This window comes from Odocoileus virginianus, chromosome 15 (genome assembly GCF_023699985.2).
Source record: "Odocoileus virginianus isolate 20LAN1187 ecotype Illinois chromosome 15, Ovbor_1.2, whole genome shotgun sequence".
Classification (NCBI taxonomy): domain Eukaryota; kingdom Metazoa; phylum Chordata; class Mammalia; order Artiodactyla; family Cervidae; genus Odocoileus; species Odocoileus virginianus.
The window spans coordinates 1909124-1928651 of record NC_069688.1 but is presented as its reverse complement, the minus strand read 5'-3'; the positions used below and the strand labels follow the sequence as shown (position 1 = coordinate 1928651).

General features: G+C 54.2%; 1 protein-coding gene across 5 annotated transcripts in view; it reads right to left on the bottom strand.

Annotated features, from left to right (window-relative positions):
• The window catches only part of TRAPPC9 (trafficking protein particle complex subunit 9), a 393547-nt gene that overhangs the window by 82385 nt on the left and 291634 nt on the right, over positions 1-19528 (bottom strand). For all 5 annotated transcript variants that reach the window (XM_070476949.1, XM_070476946.1, XM_070476948.1 and 2 more), the window contains one exon: positions 7147-7238. In XM_070476949.1, the coding sequence (XP_070333050.1) occupies positions 7147-7238 (92 nt within the window). The remainder of the gene's footprint in view (positions 1-7146; positions 7239-19528) is intronic.

Here is a 19528-nt window from a genome sequence, read left to right as displayed (position 1 = left end):
TTTTAAAGAGATTGCTAAATTTAAATAAGTAATTTCCAGCTTGACTCGCTCCTGGGAGCACTAGAATAAAAAGGATATTTGTTGCAACAACATATATAATAGCAAAAGATGCTAAGGGTCCATCAAAAGATAAGAGTAAATGAATTACACACATCTTACCCGGGGTTACAAAGACTGCTGCAGCTCCATATGGAGCTGTGTATCTGCACAGGAAGGAGACCCAGCCTATGTCATTAAGTGAGAAAGGAGAGTTGCAGAAAGTTCTCCCAAGATCCCCAGGGGGGGAAACACACACATTCTGCATGTTTTTTCTTCTTTTATAAATTTCCCCCCTTTTAAAATCAACTTACACATTTATATTTGGCAAAGGGGCCAAAGAGACAATGATTCAGCCCCTTGGCTTCCCTGAACCCATCACGAGGCCAGCCGGGCTTCAGACCAGACGACCACTCGCCACCACACCAGGGAGGGGTCTTCAGCCCATCAGCCTCTGCTGCTGACAAGCGCTCCGTCGTGTCTGACTCTGTGTGACCCTACGGACTGCAGACCCCCAGGCTCCTCTGCCCATGGGGTTCTCCAGGCAAGAATACTGCAGTGGGTGGTTGTTTCCTTCTCCAGGGGGATCTCCCCAACCCAAGGATCATATCTGGGTTTCTGGCGTCTGGGACTCACCAAAGTCTGGTAAACCCGGCCCCACACACCCGGCCTGGTCAGCGGGCTTGAGTGCTGACCCTCTTCCCGGGCGCAGCTGCTTGGAGACGTGGGCCGTGAGGGAGAACGCACAGCCCAGCACCATCACTAAATTAACTCAACAGGAGACGGAGGTCAGCAGGCAGCTCAGCTGCCAGGGAAGCCTGGGCCACACACAGCCGTGTGAGTCCAAAGACACAAGTGCGGTTGTTCGCCCACGAATCTCATGACATAAACAAACTGATGATCCCCCACCGAGGCCTCCAGGTACCAGCTCGATGAGAGGACGTTCTGCAGGACTTGGGGCGTGTCTCCCCGAGAGCCCTGGGAGGGCAGGAGCAGCCAGAGCTCGGGCACAGGACAGGCTGGTTGCCTGGCGCGCCTGGGTCCAGACTCCTGGGTGGAGGTGGACGATGCACAAGGGGCCACTGAGGCAGATGGAGCAACATTCAGACATGACGAACCCACAGCACCCTGCGGTGGTTCTGTCCCTGAGGAGGCCTGTGAGCCTTATCGGGGCTGTGAGCTTTGCTTCATCCCAAGCCCACCCCTTTGGACAGGTGGCTGCAGGCGTCAGGGTCCAGGGCTGCCTCTGGCCGCTGCTTCCAGGACAGCCGGCAAGCACACCAGGCTGCATGGAGATGGTCTGTTGACCAACCTGGGCTCCTCTACCTGCATCAGACCAGCAGGGATCAAGTCTAACTTACCTGAGTGCAGATAGATGGGTCCACCCATCCAGGAATCTGTGTATTCCCTGTAACTTCATGCAACAAACACCCTACAAGTCTGTTTCCTAATTTGTAACAGTTCAGTTCGGTCTCTCAGTCGTGTCCAACTCTTTGAGACCCCATGGTCTGCAGCACGCCAGGCTTCCCTGTCCATCACCAACTCCCGGAGCTTGCTCAAACTCATGTCCATTGAGTCAGTGATGTCATCCAACCACCTCATCCTCTGTCGTCCCCTTCTTCTGCCTTCAATCTTTCCCAGCCTCAGGGTCTTTTCCAATGAGTCAATTCTTTGCACCAGGTGGCCAAAGTATTGGAGTTTCAGCTTCAGTATCGGTCCTTCCAATAATATTCAGGACTGATTTCCTTCAGGATGGACTGGCTGGATATCCTTGCAGTCCAAGGGACTCTCAAGATTCTTCTCCAACACCACAATTCAAAAGCTTCAATTCTTCATTGCTCAGCTTTCTTTATGGCCCAACTCTCAAACCCATACATGACTATTGGAAAAACCATAGCTTTGACAAGACAGACCTTTGCTGGCAAAGTAATCACTCTGCTTTTTAATATGCTGTCTAGGTTGGTCATAGCTTCTCTTCCAAGGAACAAACGTCTTTTAATTTCATGGCTGCAATCACCATCTGCAGTGATTTTGGAGCCCAAGAAAATAAAGTCAGCCATTGTTTCCACTGTTTCCGCATCTATTTGGCATGAAGTGATGGGACCAGATACCATGATCTTAGTTTTCTGAATGTTGAGCTTTAAGCCAACTTTTTCACTCTCCTCTTTCACTTTCATTAAGAGGCTCTTTAGTTCTTCTTCACTTTCTGCCATAAGGGTGATGTCATCTGCATAGCTGAGGTTATTGATATTTCTCCCAACAATCTTGATTCCAGCTTGTGCTTCCTCCAACCCAGCGTTTTTCATGATGTACCCTGCATATAAGTTAAATAAGCAGGGTGACACTATACAGCCTTGACGTACTCCTTTTCCTATTTGGAACCAGTCTGTCGTTCCATGCCCAGTTCTAACTGTTCTTTCCTGACCTGCATACAGATTTCTCAAGAGGCAGGTCAGGTGGTCTGATATTCCCATCTCTTTCAGAAATTTCCACAGTTTATTGTGATCCACATAGTCAAAGGCCTTGGCATAGTCAATAAAGCAGAAATAGATGTTTTTCTGGAACTCTCTTGCTTTTCCAATGATCCAAAGAGGATGCCAGCGGATGTTGGCAATTCGATCTATGGTTCCTCTGCCTTTTCTAAAACCAGCTTGAACATCTGCAAGTTCACGGTTCATGTATTGCTGAAACCTGGCTTGGAGAATTTTGAGCATTACTTTACTAGCATGTGAGATGAGTGCAACTGTGCGGTAGTTTGAGCATTCTTTGGCATTTCCTTTCTTTGGGATTAGAATTTGGCCTTGGAGCACAGAATGAAGCAGGGCAAAGGCTAATAAGAGTTTTGCCAAGAGAACACACTGGTCATAGCAAACACCCTCTTCCAACAACACAAGAGAAGACTCTACACATGGACATCACCCGATGGCCAACACTGAAATCAGATTGATTATATTCTTTGCAGCCAAAGATGGAGAAGCTCTATACAGTCAGCAAAACAAGACCAGGAGCTGACTGTGGCTCAGATCATGATCTCCTTATTGCCAAATTCAGACTTAAATTGAAGAAAGTGGGGAAAACCAGTAAACCATTCAGGTATGACCTAAATCAAATCCCTTATGATTATACAGTGGAAGTCACAGATAGATTTAAGGGACTAGATCTGATAAACAGAGTGCCTGATGAACAGAGGTTCGTGACATTGTACAGGAGACAGGGATCAAGACCACCCCCAGGAAAAAGAAATGCAAAAAAGCAAAATGGCTGTCTGAGGAGGCCTTACAAATAGCTCTGAAAAGAAGAGAATTTAACTCAGATGACCATTATATCTACTGTTGTGGGCAAGAATCCCTTAGAAGAAATGGAATAGACCTGATAGTCAACAAAAGAGTCTGAAATGCAGTACTTGGGTGCAGTCTCAAAAACTACAGGATGATCTCTGTCTGTTTCCAAGGCAAACCATTCAACATCACAGTAATCCAAGTCTATGCCCCGACCAGTAGTGTGGAAGAAGCTGAAGCCGAACAGTTCTATGAAGACCTTGTAAGACCTTCTAGAACTAGCACCCAATTTGTAACAGGGGGATGGTAATTATGACCTGAAGACTTGCACAGGTCAGACAGACCACATAGAGAGTTTAGGCACAGCGTCTTGCTCCCCAATGAGGGTATGCGGTTCTCTGGGGCACAGCAGTGGGCGGTGCCGCCTGGCGGCTGTCTCCCAGATGGGCATCACCCTCGTGCCCACAAGAGCTTCCTGCACATCACAGCTCGGCACTGGGGCGGGGGCTTGCTCAGCGATTATCTGGAGGATCTGAAAGCATCCCCTCTACAGTGTAGCCAACACCTGACCAGGACCCACCGGTGCAGACCAGGTGCTGGAGCATCTGAGAAGCTGTGAGGAGGACAGTGTTGTCAGCTGGGGAGGGAGACGGGCGGAGTCGTGGGACAATCAAATCAGTGTGAGAAACTGGTGGTTAGTCACCACCGCCCGGTATCCATGGAAACAACTGGAGCCAGCCCTCAACACAGACCGTCAGGAGGCTCCCACCCTCGCGGGAGCGCAGCCTCCCCCAGCCTGCAGTTCTGCTCCCAGAGAATGGAGACAGGAGGCAGCCGACTAGGGGTCCTGCCCCAGGCCCCTCCCCAGCCCTACCCTCTGTCCCGCCTTGCCCTGGGATGCTCTGCAGAAGGAACGCACACAGTCCTGGGGCCACCCCAGAATCCAGCCCAGAACCTGGCTTCCTCTACTCCGGGAGCCCCATACGACATCAGTCCCGGTGGTCTCCACTGCCCCAGGCCCAGTCCGCTCTGAGAGGGAAGGGACTGACTCTCGCCGCATCATAGGCCTCTCCTCAAACCTTGCCCTTGCACCTCCAGTTTACAAATGGGAGACCCAGACCCAGAGAAATTGCTGACTTGCCCAAGGATGGTGCCCCGTGAGGAAGCAGCAGAGACAGGACTGAGACGCGTGGTGGGTTCTGTCAGCAGGCCCCCTGTGACCAGCGATGCTAAGACGGACGCTGTGCTCTCTGGCACCAGGCCACAAAACAGGAACCATTTCAGGATCTCCCTGCAGAGGGCGTGACCCTGAGACACGGAAAAAGCTCTGTGTGCAGCCAATGCAAGTGACTCACGAAGCAACAAACACCTCCAAGAAGCAGAAACACCCAGACACCAGAACAAGCAGCAAGTCAGCCCGCAGCCACTTGATGAAATTACAACGAGGACTTAACGGCAAGTATAAGATGTGTTTATAACATGAGAAATACTTGTTTTCTCAAGTATTAAAAAAAAAAAGGACACAGAGAACAAGAACAGCATGATCATCTTGGCGAACAAAATGCAAACTGGGGGATGGCAGAAAGACTTAGAAAGGCACAAAAGTGAAATGAAACAGAGACTGGTTTTAGGGACGGAAGAGTGGAAAAAGAAAATTTTTCTCTGTCGAACTTTTCTGATTTGCCCTGCTTTTCTATAACAAGAATATATTGCTTTTGTGAAGTGAATGAATGGGAAGGTCAAGATTCCAAGGTAAGGAACCTTGCCTCTAAGACACCAGTAGGACAGCCCGAGTGATGTGGAAAGGAGCCGGTGACCCCGAGACGTCGGCTCCACGGCAGAGGTGACAGGGAGGGGGAAGGTGGCGTGCGCTGGGGCCAGGGATGAAGACCCCACCCCAATGCAGACGGGCGGTGGGCTGGGGAGGCCAGCCCCGGGCAGGAGGTGGGCAGACAAAACGCACAACCACACCTCTTTGCCCCTGCCCTGGAACTACGCTCTACAGGGTAGGAAAGTCACCTCAGAAACTCGGGCTCCCACAACGCCCACGGCACTATCAATGGTCAAAAGTCACACATCCACTCGACAAAACAGCCAAAGAGCCTTAAAAATCACACATCTTTTGACTTCATAACTCCAAAACAAGCAAGCCGAGGAAAATCAGAGAAAAATGCGTGCAGACAGATGTTCCCTGGAAACTGCCAGACATGGCGACAGTTAAACTAATCATGACACGGAACAGGGAGATATCACGTGGTGTTCCTGGGGCATGTGGACCCTCAGAGACAGGACCCGGGCTGCAGTGGATGCTGCTGGGGGCCTGGAAGTGCTGGGCAGGGCTGCCGGCCATTGTGAGTGCCGCCCACAAGCCCTCCTGGAGGAAATGCATTTGAGTCCTGGTTCTATGGTGTAACAACTCATGCATCTTCTCCAGGATAAAATCCTTAATACCAGCACTCGTGTGCATGTGACACACGACAAGGAAAACACCTGTATGGAGACCAACGCAAATCCAGCAAGGTGCCCCCACCCCCATCTCTGGGAGTCCGACCCTGCGGACCCTCTAACCTGGCCAGTGCCTTGGAGCACTCCGTTCTTTTGACTGACTCAATGCCTGAATATACACTTTGTGTCACTGTTTCCCAGGACTGGATCCCCAGGGGGCAGGAGGGCTGGGTGTCCAACCCTCCTCAGCCGTCATATCCATCTGGTGGAAGTCGCTGTCTGAGCCCAGGTCACCAAGAGACAAGGCCCTGTGAGCTAGGGAAGTGAGGGACACCCTGGGAGGTGCAAACTCGGACACGCCCTGCAGAAACACCACCCACCTGCTCTCACTTGGGCTGGACCAGCGAGGCAGGCAGATTCCGAGGACGGAGCCCCGGGTGTCACACCCACTCACAGCTGCCATGTCGGCGCCGCTCACCAGACCCCCAACAACCTTCACCCAAGAGTGGGGAGCCCAGGAGAGTGGGCAGCTCCGGGCAGCTTGAGGGGTTCTCACAAACTGAAGACCAGTGAGGGGACACCAGGGAGACAGCACTGTCTTTCTCCTCCAGCCCCTGGGGTGATTCTCCTGTGTCTCTAGAGTGCAAAAATGGGGAGGCTGAGCTAATCAGTTAACTGGAGGGAAGACCAGATACTGACTCACAACAGTCTCTGGGTTAAAGCAGAGAAAGAAGGCACATCGATGATTGTCTGCATCTGACCCGGCACAGATTACACGACGGGATCATTTCCAGAGAATAATACACACTCTCATTTCAATAACAATTCTACATTTGAGCTTGTTTCTCAACAAAATTTTTCCACTGCTATTTCGGAAGGCACAGACTGGGGTGAAAGTTCCAGGTGCGATAGGCAGTGAGTGTTCACACACCTTGTTCTAAGTGCCACCTCCCAGCACTCTCTCGGCCAAGTACCGGGGTGAGTTAAGGCGTTTACCAAACAAACTCAGAGCTCATCCAGCAGAGAGGAGGAACCACCCCTCGCTCCCTCCCACCACCCCATCACTCGAGGAGCACAAACATCTGCAGAAGCCACACCCACGCAGACACCATAAGTGTCACCACGGAGGACGCGGGTTCCGTAGCCAGAGGACCCGAGCACACGTCCGCATCGTCACCACGCCTGAGCTCAGAGGGCAGCAGCCTGGCCCCAAGGCTGTGCTGACCGGACACCCGTGGACCGAGCTTGGGAGAGACGCAGACGTCCACGCGATGGTGAGCTCTCCTCCCCGCCCGGTTCCCCAAAGACCTCGGCAAACAGCATCCGATGCGAGCCCGCGAGTTCTGAGCAGAGGCGCGCGCACCCAGAGGTGATGGGCAGTACTCACCCCACAGCAGAGGGGCCAGCTGCAGGTGCTCCAAGACCAGCTGGTTCAGGAGGCCCTCCACACTCGCCTCGCCCGTGCGCTTCAGAGATGGGTGAATGTCGTTAAGGAAAACTCCGCAATCGCCAAGGCCAGGGCCCGGAGAAGAAGTTCTAGAAGTTTCTCGACAGACAGGAAACCCTCCACAGCAGGTGAACGCCTCCCTCCTCTCAAGGGATGGTCAAATGTGTGGGAAACAGGTACGTAGACGTGTCAAGGGCCTCTCCTCTCTCCCTCCGCTCTCCACCACCAAATCTGATAAATTGAGCTGTTGTGTTAAGAAGGGAAGTCCACCTGGATAGGTTCAATCCAGCAGCTGTTCTTGCTGGGGGAAATAAAGAAGAGGGAAGGTTGTTTTTCCTAAAGAGCGTGCAAACTGTGGCTCACTGTTCAATACAGCCCAACGTGTTTCTCTACACGTGTCGGCTTCATGCTGCTTTCACGTCTGTCGCATTATACATCTTGATGTAATTACACATATTATTACGAATGGGCTCACTTAGGCAAGTTCATAATCGAGGAAGTCATACTGCCTCTCAGCAAGTATCAGTGGATGAAGAAATTGGGTTTAGAAGTGCAGAAAATAGATGTCTCCAAGGTGCTAATATTAAACAGCCTGTGTGGTCCTCAGAAACGCAGCTGTAAACTGCTTTCCCTTTTCTGACATAAATGAAAGCCCCAGCATTTAAGCCGCAATCAAAAGGGAAGACTATAGCTCCTGACACTCTCTAGTGACCGGGGAAAGTGGGGAGAATCCCATTACTTTCTTCCTTTAGCAAGTTAACTGCACTCAACAAACACAGAGTGTGTCTGAAACAAGTGAGGCGTGGTGAGAAGCACTCAGCACGCTGAAATGACCGGACATGAACCTTAAACTTGGGAGGCTCACATTCCAACAAGGATGACAATGCAGGAACAGACCATTGCCACTTGTCAAGCCTGAGGACAGCCATGTCAGGATGGAGCCAGGCAAGCAGAGCAAACGGGCCAGGGTGGGCAGCGAGGGGCGCCAAGGCCCAGAGGGAATGAAGACCAGAGTTCCGGGGTCCTTCCTGCCAGGGCCCAAGAGGGCCAGCTGACTGCACACAGCAATGGGTCTGAGACTGGAGCTTGGGCCAAGCTGCTGGCATCCAGGGCACTCAGGAGCCCCTACCTACCTACCTCTCCAGTCCTGCCGTCCCCCCGTCAAGTCCTTCTTCCCGTTTCCACTCTTCCAAAATACACGTGCCTTTGTGGAACTCCAGTCTCCACATTCGATGCTCTTTGCCTGGACACGCTTTTCCCTGCCCTCTTCTGCCTCCTCACCATACTCATCCTTTAACTCTCATCTCAGACCTCGCTCCCCCAGGAAGGCTTCCCTGAGCTGTCTCTGCTCCGAAGGCCCTCGGCTTCCCCACCAGACGTGTGTCTCCCGCTGTCTGGCTTTACCACCAGCCTGTCACTCGTGAAAGGGCAGAGCCCTCCTGGTGGCGTCTGGACCAGTGACCCAGTCCCTGTGGCTGCTCCATGAACACTGGTAACTAAATGCACGCCGGCATGAGTCAGCATCCCAGGTACGTGGTGCAGGGGCCACGTGTGGGTGAGCGTTTTCTGTCTTCCCTCCTGACCCTCTGGGGGTTATTTTCACTTACATGAAATTAAGACTTCAGAATATGGCAGATTACTGCCTCTTGTTTAAAAAAAAAAAAAAGAAAATCACGGCAGGCTTTTGAGGCTGACCACACATGGCGCTTGAAGAACAGAAATAGTGCCTGACGAACATGGCCAGGATGCAGAGCTCTGAAATGATTAGTTAGAAGGGCGAGTAAGCGAATGAGTAATTACAAAGTTGCCAAGTGGCACTGGGGCTTTGGAAGCCATTCTAATAGCATATTTCTGTATTAATTTGCTTTCGGACATGAGCCATAAAATTATACAGCTGAGCTAATAAAGCCAATTACCTGCATGGCCGTCCCCCTCCCCTTCGGCCCCATAAGCCACCAAAACAGCCTTGTGTCTGAGCCTGGACACATGAACACTGCCCTGGCTGATCAGTCAGCTACTGAGACCTTAATCAGCCACCTCACAGCCTGGGTGACGATGTTATAGTGAGGACAGTGGACGTGGCACTGGCTGCTCTTTCTTAAATACACAGACTCTGGCATTCGGGGCAAGAGGTCAATAAAGAATAATGATGATGACGATAATTCCCATCACTACTTCTGCTGCAAAGAGAGTATTTCCAAAGTGAGTCCCATGAGGGAGGCCCAGTGGATCTTCTCAGTTTAAATATACTCACTGTTTTCAAATTAAGGCTTGAGAATGTGGTGGGTATAAGACAGGGACTATTATTTCCATCTCAGAGATTAAAAAAAAAAAAAAAACCTCAGGCCCATGGGGATAAGAAGAAGAGAACACAGCTCGGAAGTGGCAGGACTGAACCCACCCCACCCTGGAGCCCATGACGCGGCTCCCACCTTCAGACACTGTGCTATGGACACTGCACTGACTCCTCACACAGACCTGGAAGCGGGGACCTGCGATTCCCCACTTGATAAACGAGGACGCTCAGCGCACAGGGCCTGGGCACGGCCAGGGCCCCGTGTGCTCCCAGCAGGAGCGTGGCCAGCCTCCTTCCGCCAACCAAGAGGGCACTGTCCGTGGTGCTGAAGAGCCTGACTTCCCTTTAAGCCATTCCTAGTCACCTCTGGCCCCCTGGTGAAGACTCTGCCTGCAGTAGAGGATACGCAGGTTCACTCCCTGGGTCGGGAAGATGCCCTGGAGAAGTGCATGGCAACCCACTGCAGCATTCTCGCCTGGAGAAGCCCACGGACGGAAGAGCCTGGCGGGCTGTGGTCCATGGGGTCACAAAAAGAGCTGGACACAACTCAGTGACTGAAACAACAGTCACCCAGGACACCGCAATTAAGATTCCAAGTCAGCCGATGTGCTCTTGTCCCCAAGATCTGCTCCTGCAGCAGGGGGACCGTGGCCCGCTGCTGATGCCAGTCAGGCTCTGCAGGTCTCCTAGGCACACCCACGAGCACAAACCCATCGACAAACCCTGGGCACCTGGGACAGAAGAACTCCCAAGCGCCCAGCTCAGTTCCCCCAGCACATGTTTGTCTGACCCCGGGGCCTCCCACAGGCCACTTCTGGCTCTGCCAAGGAGCCACACGGCCCCTTCACAGTGCCCTCTGCGCCTGCAGCCTCCTGCCTCAGCCACAGCTGAGCTCCCTGGAGCCACCTCAGCTCACACCCACCTCTCAGAGGCGGGGAGCCAAGAGGCCCAGGCTGGCCCTTGCTCAGTTTAAACTTCTGCTGCCACGCTGTGCTCAAACTGGCCAGGCTGACGAGTGGGCAGCCCCAGAGTGGCCAGCATCGAGCACCAGCAGGAGGCCCGCAGGCCACTGCTCAGCGCTGGGCTCCCTGCCTAACTCCCCGGGTAGCACCGGCCACCCCGGGCCATGGGTATTTATGGCCACGACTGTTCCTGCACAAGGCTGCGGTGAGTGCCTGGGGCCAAGGCCAGGATTCCTGTCTCCAAGTCCCTAATTCAGAGCTGCAGGGCTGGGAAGCTGCAAAAGTCAACTGAACAAGAGCTTCTCCAGGAGTGATGCAGCGGCTTTAAGTGATGACGACCCTGGGCCACAGCTTATCGACCACTCACTCCTGCTCCCTCAGGTTAGGGGCCCCGTGCTGAGCGCCCGGGCTGTGGGCGCGTGATCCCAGGCCGGGACGGCCGGCTTGCACCTTGTGCCCCTCCCCCACCAGCGAGAGGCAGAGGACACGGCTCTTTGGGGACAGAGGGGACACTGAGGTGGCAGAAGTGACGCAGCCCAGCTCTCTGACGGTAGCCTCTCTCAGTCCCTTCTTCTAGCCTAAAATCTGCTAGGAGAAAGGCTTACACGCTTCAAACCCAGGAAACGAGGAACAACAAATACACCATCACTTGGGAAGGGCTTGTTCCGCGTCCCTCACACCAGGTTCAGAGCGGGACCCCTGCACCGGTTCCCCAGTAAACCCGCAGAGCGCAGACGGGGTCAGGCAGCCCGCAGCCCAACGGGAACCCCCACACTCGTGGCTTCTCCACTTCAACTCCACACCCTTCAGAGGCCTGGCCGAGAGCCAGGGAGCAGTAGGGAGCGTGCGGGGCAGACCTGTACACCCTGGCCTCACAGGCCCTCCCGCCCCACTTCCGGGAGTGGGGGTGCGATCCGCAGAGCCAGCCAGGGACGTCGTGGACGCCCCACGCCAAACCAGGGGGCGGAGAGGGGGGCAGGTGGTCATCCCAGCCTCCTAAACCGTGTGTGATCACACTGCCCCAGCTGGAAACCCTTCAAGCGCCCTAGGGATAAAATCCCAGCTCCCTGGCAGGCTATGCAACTTCTCCGCGAGTTTTCCCAGGCTGACCTCTGCCCTGCAGACCTGGAGGCTTCGGTGTGCAGCAGCCAAGCTGAACCACTGGGACCAGTGACAACAGACAGGCTGTTTGCTGCCTCGGGGCCCTGACTCCCGCACCCCCCAGCCTGGAACCCTCTTCGGCCTTGGCCTCCTGGTGACCACCACCCATCTCAAGACTGAACTTCACTTCATCTGGGACGTCCTCTACAATCCACCCAGCAATCACCCCAGCCAGACCATTATGAATGAACCCTGTGCTTGCGTCTGGGGTGTGCATGTGCCCCCAAGAGCCTTCCTGCCAGTGGGCGGGCCTGGATCCACGCCAGCGTGTCAATACCTATGATGTGGGTTGCCGTAGCTGCTGGGGATGAAAAGACTGACCAAGGTGAGGTCCTCCCTACTTTAAGAAGCCCCATCTATCATGCAAGGATCATATCAGGATTATCAGTGACCCATCATTGTTAATTACACCTAGTCAATATCTGTGCAGAGTTTACGAATGTCCCCACACATGTCGTCTTGGTTAATCATCTGTGTATCATGGGGGCCATGGATGTGTGTGTCTGTGTGTCACTAAGTCCTGTCTGACTCTGCGACCCCATGGACTGTTGCCCACCAGGCTCCTCTGTCCATGGGAGTTTTCCAGGCAAGAATATTGGGGGCGGGGGTGTGGGGGTGTGGGGGTGCCACTTCCTTCTTTAGGGGATCTTCCCAATCCAAGGACTGAACTTGTGTCTCCTGCATCTCCTGCATCAGCAAGCGGATTCTTCACCTCGGAGCCACCAGGGAAGCCCGGGGAAAATGGATATTTGCGTCCAAATCTTGGAAAAACAGCTCCAGAGGCAAGGGAGGTGCAGAAACTTAATAAAATATCCTCCCTCTTATTTTCTGCCAGCCCATTAGCAGTGAAACATTCGGTCACGGGCTGCAGTCAAAGGACCCCTCAAAACCACAGAGCAGTTTTTGAGATCCTGCCTGTGTGTATGGGACTGAAGTTTACCATGAGCCAGTCCGACGCTCTAGAAAAATGACTGTTCGTTCCATCAGCTCCTCCCGTGGGGAAGATACAGCCAGTGGGTGGAAGCCTGGGTCTCTCCCAAGAGAGGGAAGCACCGGACTCTGAACACCTGGCTGTCACACATGGTCCACGGAGACCAGCCCTCGAGAGCAGCTGACGCAGGCGTCTCCACACGGCTCTGAGATGAGGATCCCGGAGTGGGGAGCCCCGTGGGAGGCAGGCCTGAACCTCGCCCCCCCCCCAAGAAGACATGCTGCCTGTGCCCCACGCACCTGCTCTGGAAAGACACCCACAGGTGCAGGGGCTTAGCCCGCCACACTTCAGCTCCGATGAATTAGCAAATTGTCGTAACTAGGGATTACGCTAATGGAAAGACTGCTCTAGGTGATTAATGAGACTCTTTCCCACAACATTGTTTTCCGATTTGCATCGTGAACTTTGAGAATGCCGATGCTGGGTGTTCTCGTCCCAGCAGGGGTGCTGGTGGCATCTGGGCTCAGCTCCCTGGATGGCCCATGAACTGCCGGGGAAAGTCTGCAAGTGATTCAGGGCCGCGGTCTTGCTGGGTGAAGAGAGGGGAGTCTCAGGGTAGAGGGCTGGTGAAAATGAGGGAGCCCTGCAGTCAGCAGCATGCCCAAGGGATGCTTGTCTCTCCGGCTTCATCTGGAAGACAGGGACAAACGGAGGCCGTCATGGCAGAGACCAGGCACCTTCTGTTCTTCCTCCCAGCACAGAGCTGGCAAGAGTGCAGACTTCGGAGCCAGACAGCCAGGACCAAGTCCCAGCTCCACCACTTACGAGCTGGGTGACCTAGTGCAAGGTAGGTCATCTCACAGGACCGAGGTTCTCTCTTCTGTGGAATGTGGATAAAGACAGCTTCACTGGGTTTTTGTAAAAATTGAGTAAATCGATGTAAAATGCGCAGAACGGTACTGGCATCTAGTAAGGGCTATACACAGTAAGGGTGTTAGCTATTACTTAAGCCCCATAAGTAATTTTATGCTATTAGATGCTCACAATCATTGTCACGCCACAAGCACATAGAATGTGTACAAGCCCAACAGGTGACCAATCACACGAGCACAGGGTGTGTGGATTCACGTGCCTGCTCACACGCACATGGGGAACTCTTCTGTCCACTCTAGGGCAGGAGCCCTTCTCCACCCTCCCGGGCCGGCCAAAGCTCACATCTGTGCGCTCTCTCCCTGCACCAAACCCTGGTCCCTTTCAAAGTAACTTCAAGGCATGCATATCCGGATTGGAGGTGGGGGGTGTCAAGGATCAAACATGCATCCCTGCCACATCCCTCCCACCGTCTGCTGAAGGCTAAGCAGCCAGGGCAACTTTACAGTCTCAAAAGAAGGTCAGGAGCGGTGCTTCTCTTTGACTGGCCCGGCACCCCCACAACAAGGATCAAGCCTCTGAAGCCATGATCGCCCACAGCCATAAACACCGATTCCCTAAGGACAGAGATACGATGCGAGCCCGCACTTGACTGAAGACGATCAAGGAATCAGCTGTGCTGAGGACAGGAGCTGCCTGTTTTAGAATCCATTTAGATGAAACTGTCTCTCCTAACGTGACTAGTAGGAAAACCTAATGCACTGTTTTAAAGGAGTCTTCTCTAAAAATACCTAATTTCTCCTGGGCGATGAGAAGACAGAGCTTCGATAAAAGCGTCTGTGAGAGTTAGCTGGGAGCCAATTAGGGAGGCGGAGGGGCTATCTCAGGCAAACCAGCACAAACAGCTTAACCTTCCTGTGTCTTTATTTTTCATAAATACTTGTTATTTATTTGGCTGCACTAGGTCTTAGTTGCAGCATGCGAGATCTTCAGTTGCATCATGTGGGATCTAGTTCCCTGAGCAGGGATTGAACCTGGGCCCCTTGCTTTGGGAATTCAGAGTCTTAGCCGCTGGACCACCAGGGGAGTCTCATCTGCCTCTGCCTTTAAGGGAAGGAGGGCTCAGCTACTGACAAGTTTTCCTCACTGGTGGGAACAACTGTCTTGGAAGTTGAGAAGCTGGGTGTAGCTGTTTGCCAGGTCACCTGTCCTGGTCATGCCCAACTACACTGAAGACGTCGTGCTCAGAGTCGTAAAGGGTTGTGATTAGTGTTCAGTCGCTAAGTCAGGTCCGACTCTTCGACCATGAACTGCAGCACACCAGGCTCCTCTCTCCTCCACTATCTCCTGGAGCTTGCTCAAACTCATGTCCATCTAGTCGGTGATGCCATCCAACCATCTCATCCTCTGTCGTCCCCTTCTCCTCCTGCTTTCAATCTTTCCCAGCATCAGGGTCTTTTCAAATGAGTCGGCTTTTCACATCAGGTGGCCAAAGTATTGGAGCTTCAACATCAGTCCTTGCAATGAATATTCAGGATTAATTTCCTTTAGGACAGACTAGTAAAAACTGATGACAAATGTCAAAGCCACTGTTGAACTTCTGGAATTTATAGAGGGTGACCAAACATGGCCACCATCAGTGGCATGGCCTGGGGCCAGCCCCAAGGAGACAGCCCCTCTGGGCGCATGACCCTGCTCCATACACCTCTGGTTCCCATTACTTAAGTCTGCGTGCTCTGAGAATCCCAGAGGCATTCCAGCACCCCCATCTGCTACTGATTCTTAGGCACCTAAAGCCCAGTTTGCCACTGGGCTCCTTGAGCCTCTACCTCGCCCTCAAGCAGTCAGATGGCTACAAATAACCTCCAGACAGAAGGCGGGAGACAGTGCTTATCAGCCCATCTGGCGGAGACCCAGCCCAGATGGTCCAGGCCGCGGCCTCGTGGGGATCAGTGGAGCGGGCACCCAGGTCTTGTCAGAAAACCTACCCAGGGTTGGATTCTGCTAGGTCAGTAGGCATCTCACCAACCCTGAAATACTCTCTGAAGGGAGGTTTGCAATAAAAACAAGAAAATGAGAAGGGGTACTATGAAGCTCGCTCCAAGCGCCTCCCGCAGCTGCTTCCCTCGAAGACTGTCTATGCAGCGCTGCCCCCTGGAAAGGGAGCCAGGCTTCAGCTAGATAAGCCACGCTGGCTGCAAACTCCCTTCCTATGTTCACGGCACTCAGCGTCATGCAAGCAAGCTGGTGACCATTCAGCTGCATCAATGAAACGGAAACCATCCATTCACCAAATGGTTTCCATCCCTCCGTGCTAAGGATTACACGTGGCACCAGGGTGGGCAAGGGAGCGCATGCCTGGGCTCCACTGGGCAGAGTCCACTCCAGGCTGAGCTCTTGCTCACTGTAGTGTCCCAGCACTTGGCACAAACCCCAGCATGCACAGGTCATCAGGGGACAGCTGCTGACAGGACCTGACCTCAAGAACAGCACAGCCGGGCCAGGGAGACAGTCTTGGGAGGAAAGACTTTCCCATGCTCTGGAAGCACTATCCCAAACAGGAGTTGAGCCTGAGGGTTGCAGGGGCCCACAGCGGGGCACGGTTCCAGCTGGAGACTGATGGGGAGGTTGCAGAGAGGGCTCCAGAGAAGAGCGGACACGGGAGGCCAGTCATAAAGGGTGACCCACACCTGCGCCCGCCTGATGCTTGCCTCGCCTCCTCTGAATGCCACGTGGAGAGCGAAAGAAGATGCGGTCAGCTTCCAACGTTCCAAACCAGACGCTCCGGGGGACCCAGGCCCCATTCAGGCACCCCTGGCAGACGTGGAGGCAAGGACGCCAGGGGCCGGCTGTGGGGGAGGCCTGGCCCAGCATCCTCCATCTGGAAGGGGCCTCACCTGGGGCCGGGCCCCCGGAGGAGAGTGGGAAGAGGGGGCTCAGCTGTGCTGACACCTTTGGGGGTCAGAAAGCGTGGCTGTGCCTCGAGGGTGGGGCATCACTCCAGGCTGACCTCAGTCAACAGGAAAGAATGTGAGGTCTCGGATCCTGGCCGTCCAGCTCCAGCCACATGTCAGGAGAGTTACTCAACTTCCAGAATTTGTGTATTTGTTTTTTAAAAGGGGTAGGTACTACCCAGCTTGTAGGTTTTAAGAAAAATGCTAGTATCCTGTCCAGCACCAGGTAGGGATTAGGTCTGGCTGCTATGCAGGAGACCCGGGTTCAATCCTTGGATCAAGAAGAACCCCTGGAGAAGGAAATGGCAACCCACTCCAGTATTCTTGCCTGGAGCATTCCATGGACAGAGGAGCCTGGCAGGCTACAGTCCATGGGGTCGCAGAGAAATCAGACGCAACTGAGGGACCACACTTTTACTTTCCCAAGGGATCAGAAGGGCGGGTATAATGGTTAGGACTGATCCCAACAGCGGCCCCAGAGCACGTGTCCCCCCGGGCTGCCATCACCACCCTCACGGGACGAGGTGGAACGGGGAGCAGAGAGGTTAGGCGGAGGCCCGGGGAGGGGGTGGGCCAGGTGGGACGGGAGCACCCGCTGCCCGGCGTCCCTTCCCCAGCCCCGTGGACAGCTCACCGAGCGACTCGGCACACGGGAGCCACGCGCGTGGTGGTTTCACAGCAGTGGTGACAACAGAAATGATACACAGGCTTCAGAAAAGAGAGAGGGATCATAACCCTAAAAGAGCAGTATTCAATATGTCAGCTCACTTGCCCGGGCCCACAGCCAGCATGTGAACCGCTGAGCCAGTGAGCTTCAGGGCTGAAAACACCATGAGGGCCCTGGTGCTCATGGCCCCCCAACCCCTGCTCCACATGAGGCCACCCTCATCCAGCAGAGGGCGGTCTCCCGACGACGCCCCAGGCAGCCTGCAAGGACCCTGGAGCTGTGCTGGCTCTTGGCCAGTTAGCAGGCTCCAGGCTTTGAGCAGGAAAGCCTGCCCTGGACCTGTGGCAGCCAAGGGGGAGGGGAGGGGAGAGGGATGGAGTCTGGGGCTGGAAGATGCAAACTGTCATACAGAGGGTGGATAAACAAGAAGGTCCTCCTGTCCAGCACAGGGAACTGTATGCGGTGTCCTGGGATAAGCCAGAATTGAAAAGATACAAGAAAAAACGTATATATGGATAGACCTGCGTCGCTCTGCTCTACCGTAAAGTGCTTGAAAGACTAATCTACAGAGATTAAATGTGACATCCTAGATCAACTAGACTTCAACAACAAACAAACAAACAAAGAAAATAAGCACTGATGCCTGCCCTGCATGTTTCACAGAGCAGGGGTGTGGTCAGACGAAGCACGGCTGGGGTTTCCTGGGTGGGATGGCCAATGCCTCCTCTCCACCGCCCACCCAGGCTGGGGGCCTGCAGGAGCCCAGGCTCTCAGGCTGCTGGGGGCACGACACAGAGGAGGCGGCCCCAGAGCTTGACCTTTGCCTTTGGGAGTGGGGAGGGGAGTAGGGGAGGGGGAGAAAGGCAGGCAGGCAGGCCAGCACGACTCCTCAGCACCTCCTGGGAGACCCGCTGCCCCAGCCTCGGGCCCATAGTGCATGTCGGGTCTGGAACACCCAGGCAGGTCAGTTTCCACCGCAGGAAAGCTCCGTCTTACCCCATGAGGGCTGCACCGTGAGCATCCACCTCTGCGTCTGCCCGCCCTCAAGCCGGGGGCACCTCCAGGGCTCAGGGCGTGGAAACAAGGCACACAGACGATGAGCCGGGTACAGAGATCGAGCTCCCGGCGTCCCCTCGGCTCTTCTGGATGCAGCAGGTATTCCCTAGACAGGTGTGCACACACCTACTGCGAGAGCCACAGTTTCCTTTAAAACGCATCTATCCAGCCGTACATGCTTACATATGGACCATTTTTATTACCGTGGATGGGTGTCAAATTAGGCTCGACTTTTTTATGAAGTCTAAATATTGAGAAAATATCAAAATGCATAATGAAATAATTAGGCAATTCCATCTTTGGTCTTTCCATCTGCTTGGATTTAGGTTTACAATAGCAAAAGTCTGCTCTTCGTCCCATGCCAGATGTCATTACCAGACAGAAAAGGAGCGGGGAGGGAAGAGATGTCCACAATGTTAATTCTCTTCACTCGAATTCGCCTATGGGGACGGCCTTCCAATCAGTAAAGCTAGGAGACAGGTGTGCCTGGCACCTGGTAGGCATCCAATAAGGATTTGCTTGCATGAATTATCAATCGAAATGCAAAATAGGGAAGTCAGCTTCTTTGAAGAATCAAGGCCGAAAGGAGAGAAACCCCAAAGCATTTCAGTACGTTTTCAATAACAATTTTCAAAGGACGTTGAGCGTTTTGGTGATCACCATAATCCTACTAGGAGGCAAGGGCCACGGGCTCAAGCGGGGCTGATGGTTCATTACCAGCTCCCCACATTTCTCCGCAGGAACACAGAGGTAGCTGCATCAGCAAGATGGGCAAAAGGCGCCCTGGGAGCTGGGGGGGCGGGCGCCCAGGACCAGGTGGGCCCCCCCCGGGGGGGGGGGGGGGGGGGCAGCGCCCAGGAAGCCACGCTTGCAGGTGCTGCTGTGCGTACTGGCTCCCAGCGAGGCCCAGTCTCTGTGGGTCCCATGATGAGACCCCCTTCCCTCTGGGTCCCCCAAGCACACTGAGCCCTCCTCCCCAGGTGTGGGCTGGATCACCCCAGCCCAGTGGGCCCGGCTCTGCAGGAGCTCCTGGGGGAAGCTAAGGCTCTGAGAAGGGGCAGGGACCCCATGAGGACCCCACAGAGGAGGTGCGGAGCCTCCACAACCCAGGGGGATCTCTCCTGGCTCCAGCATCAGGACGCAGACGCCAGGGCTGAGCACTGACTGCCTGCTTCCTCTCCGCACCTCCATCCCCTCAAGGGGTCAGGAGCACTTTCAGGCCCCCCCACCCCATGGGGGCCGGGACCGGCAGGTGAGCACTACGCTGGCCACCCCACCCGAGCGGGTCCTCGGCCAGACTCAGGCTGAGTCGGCCCTGCTCACTCAAACACACCAGCTGGCTGGACCGTGACTCTGTGCTGAGATGTAGGGCACCTCGGGAAGGGCAACTCCATGGTCCCCGCTGTTTTACTTCTCTCTGCATAG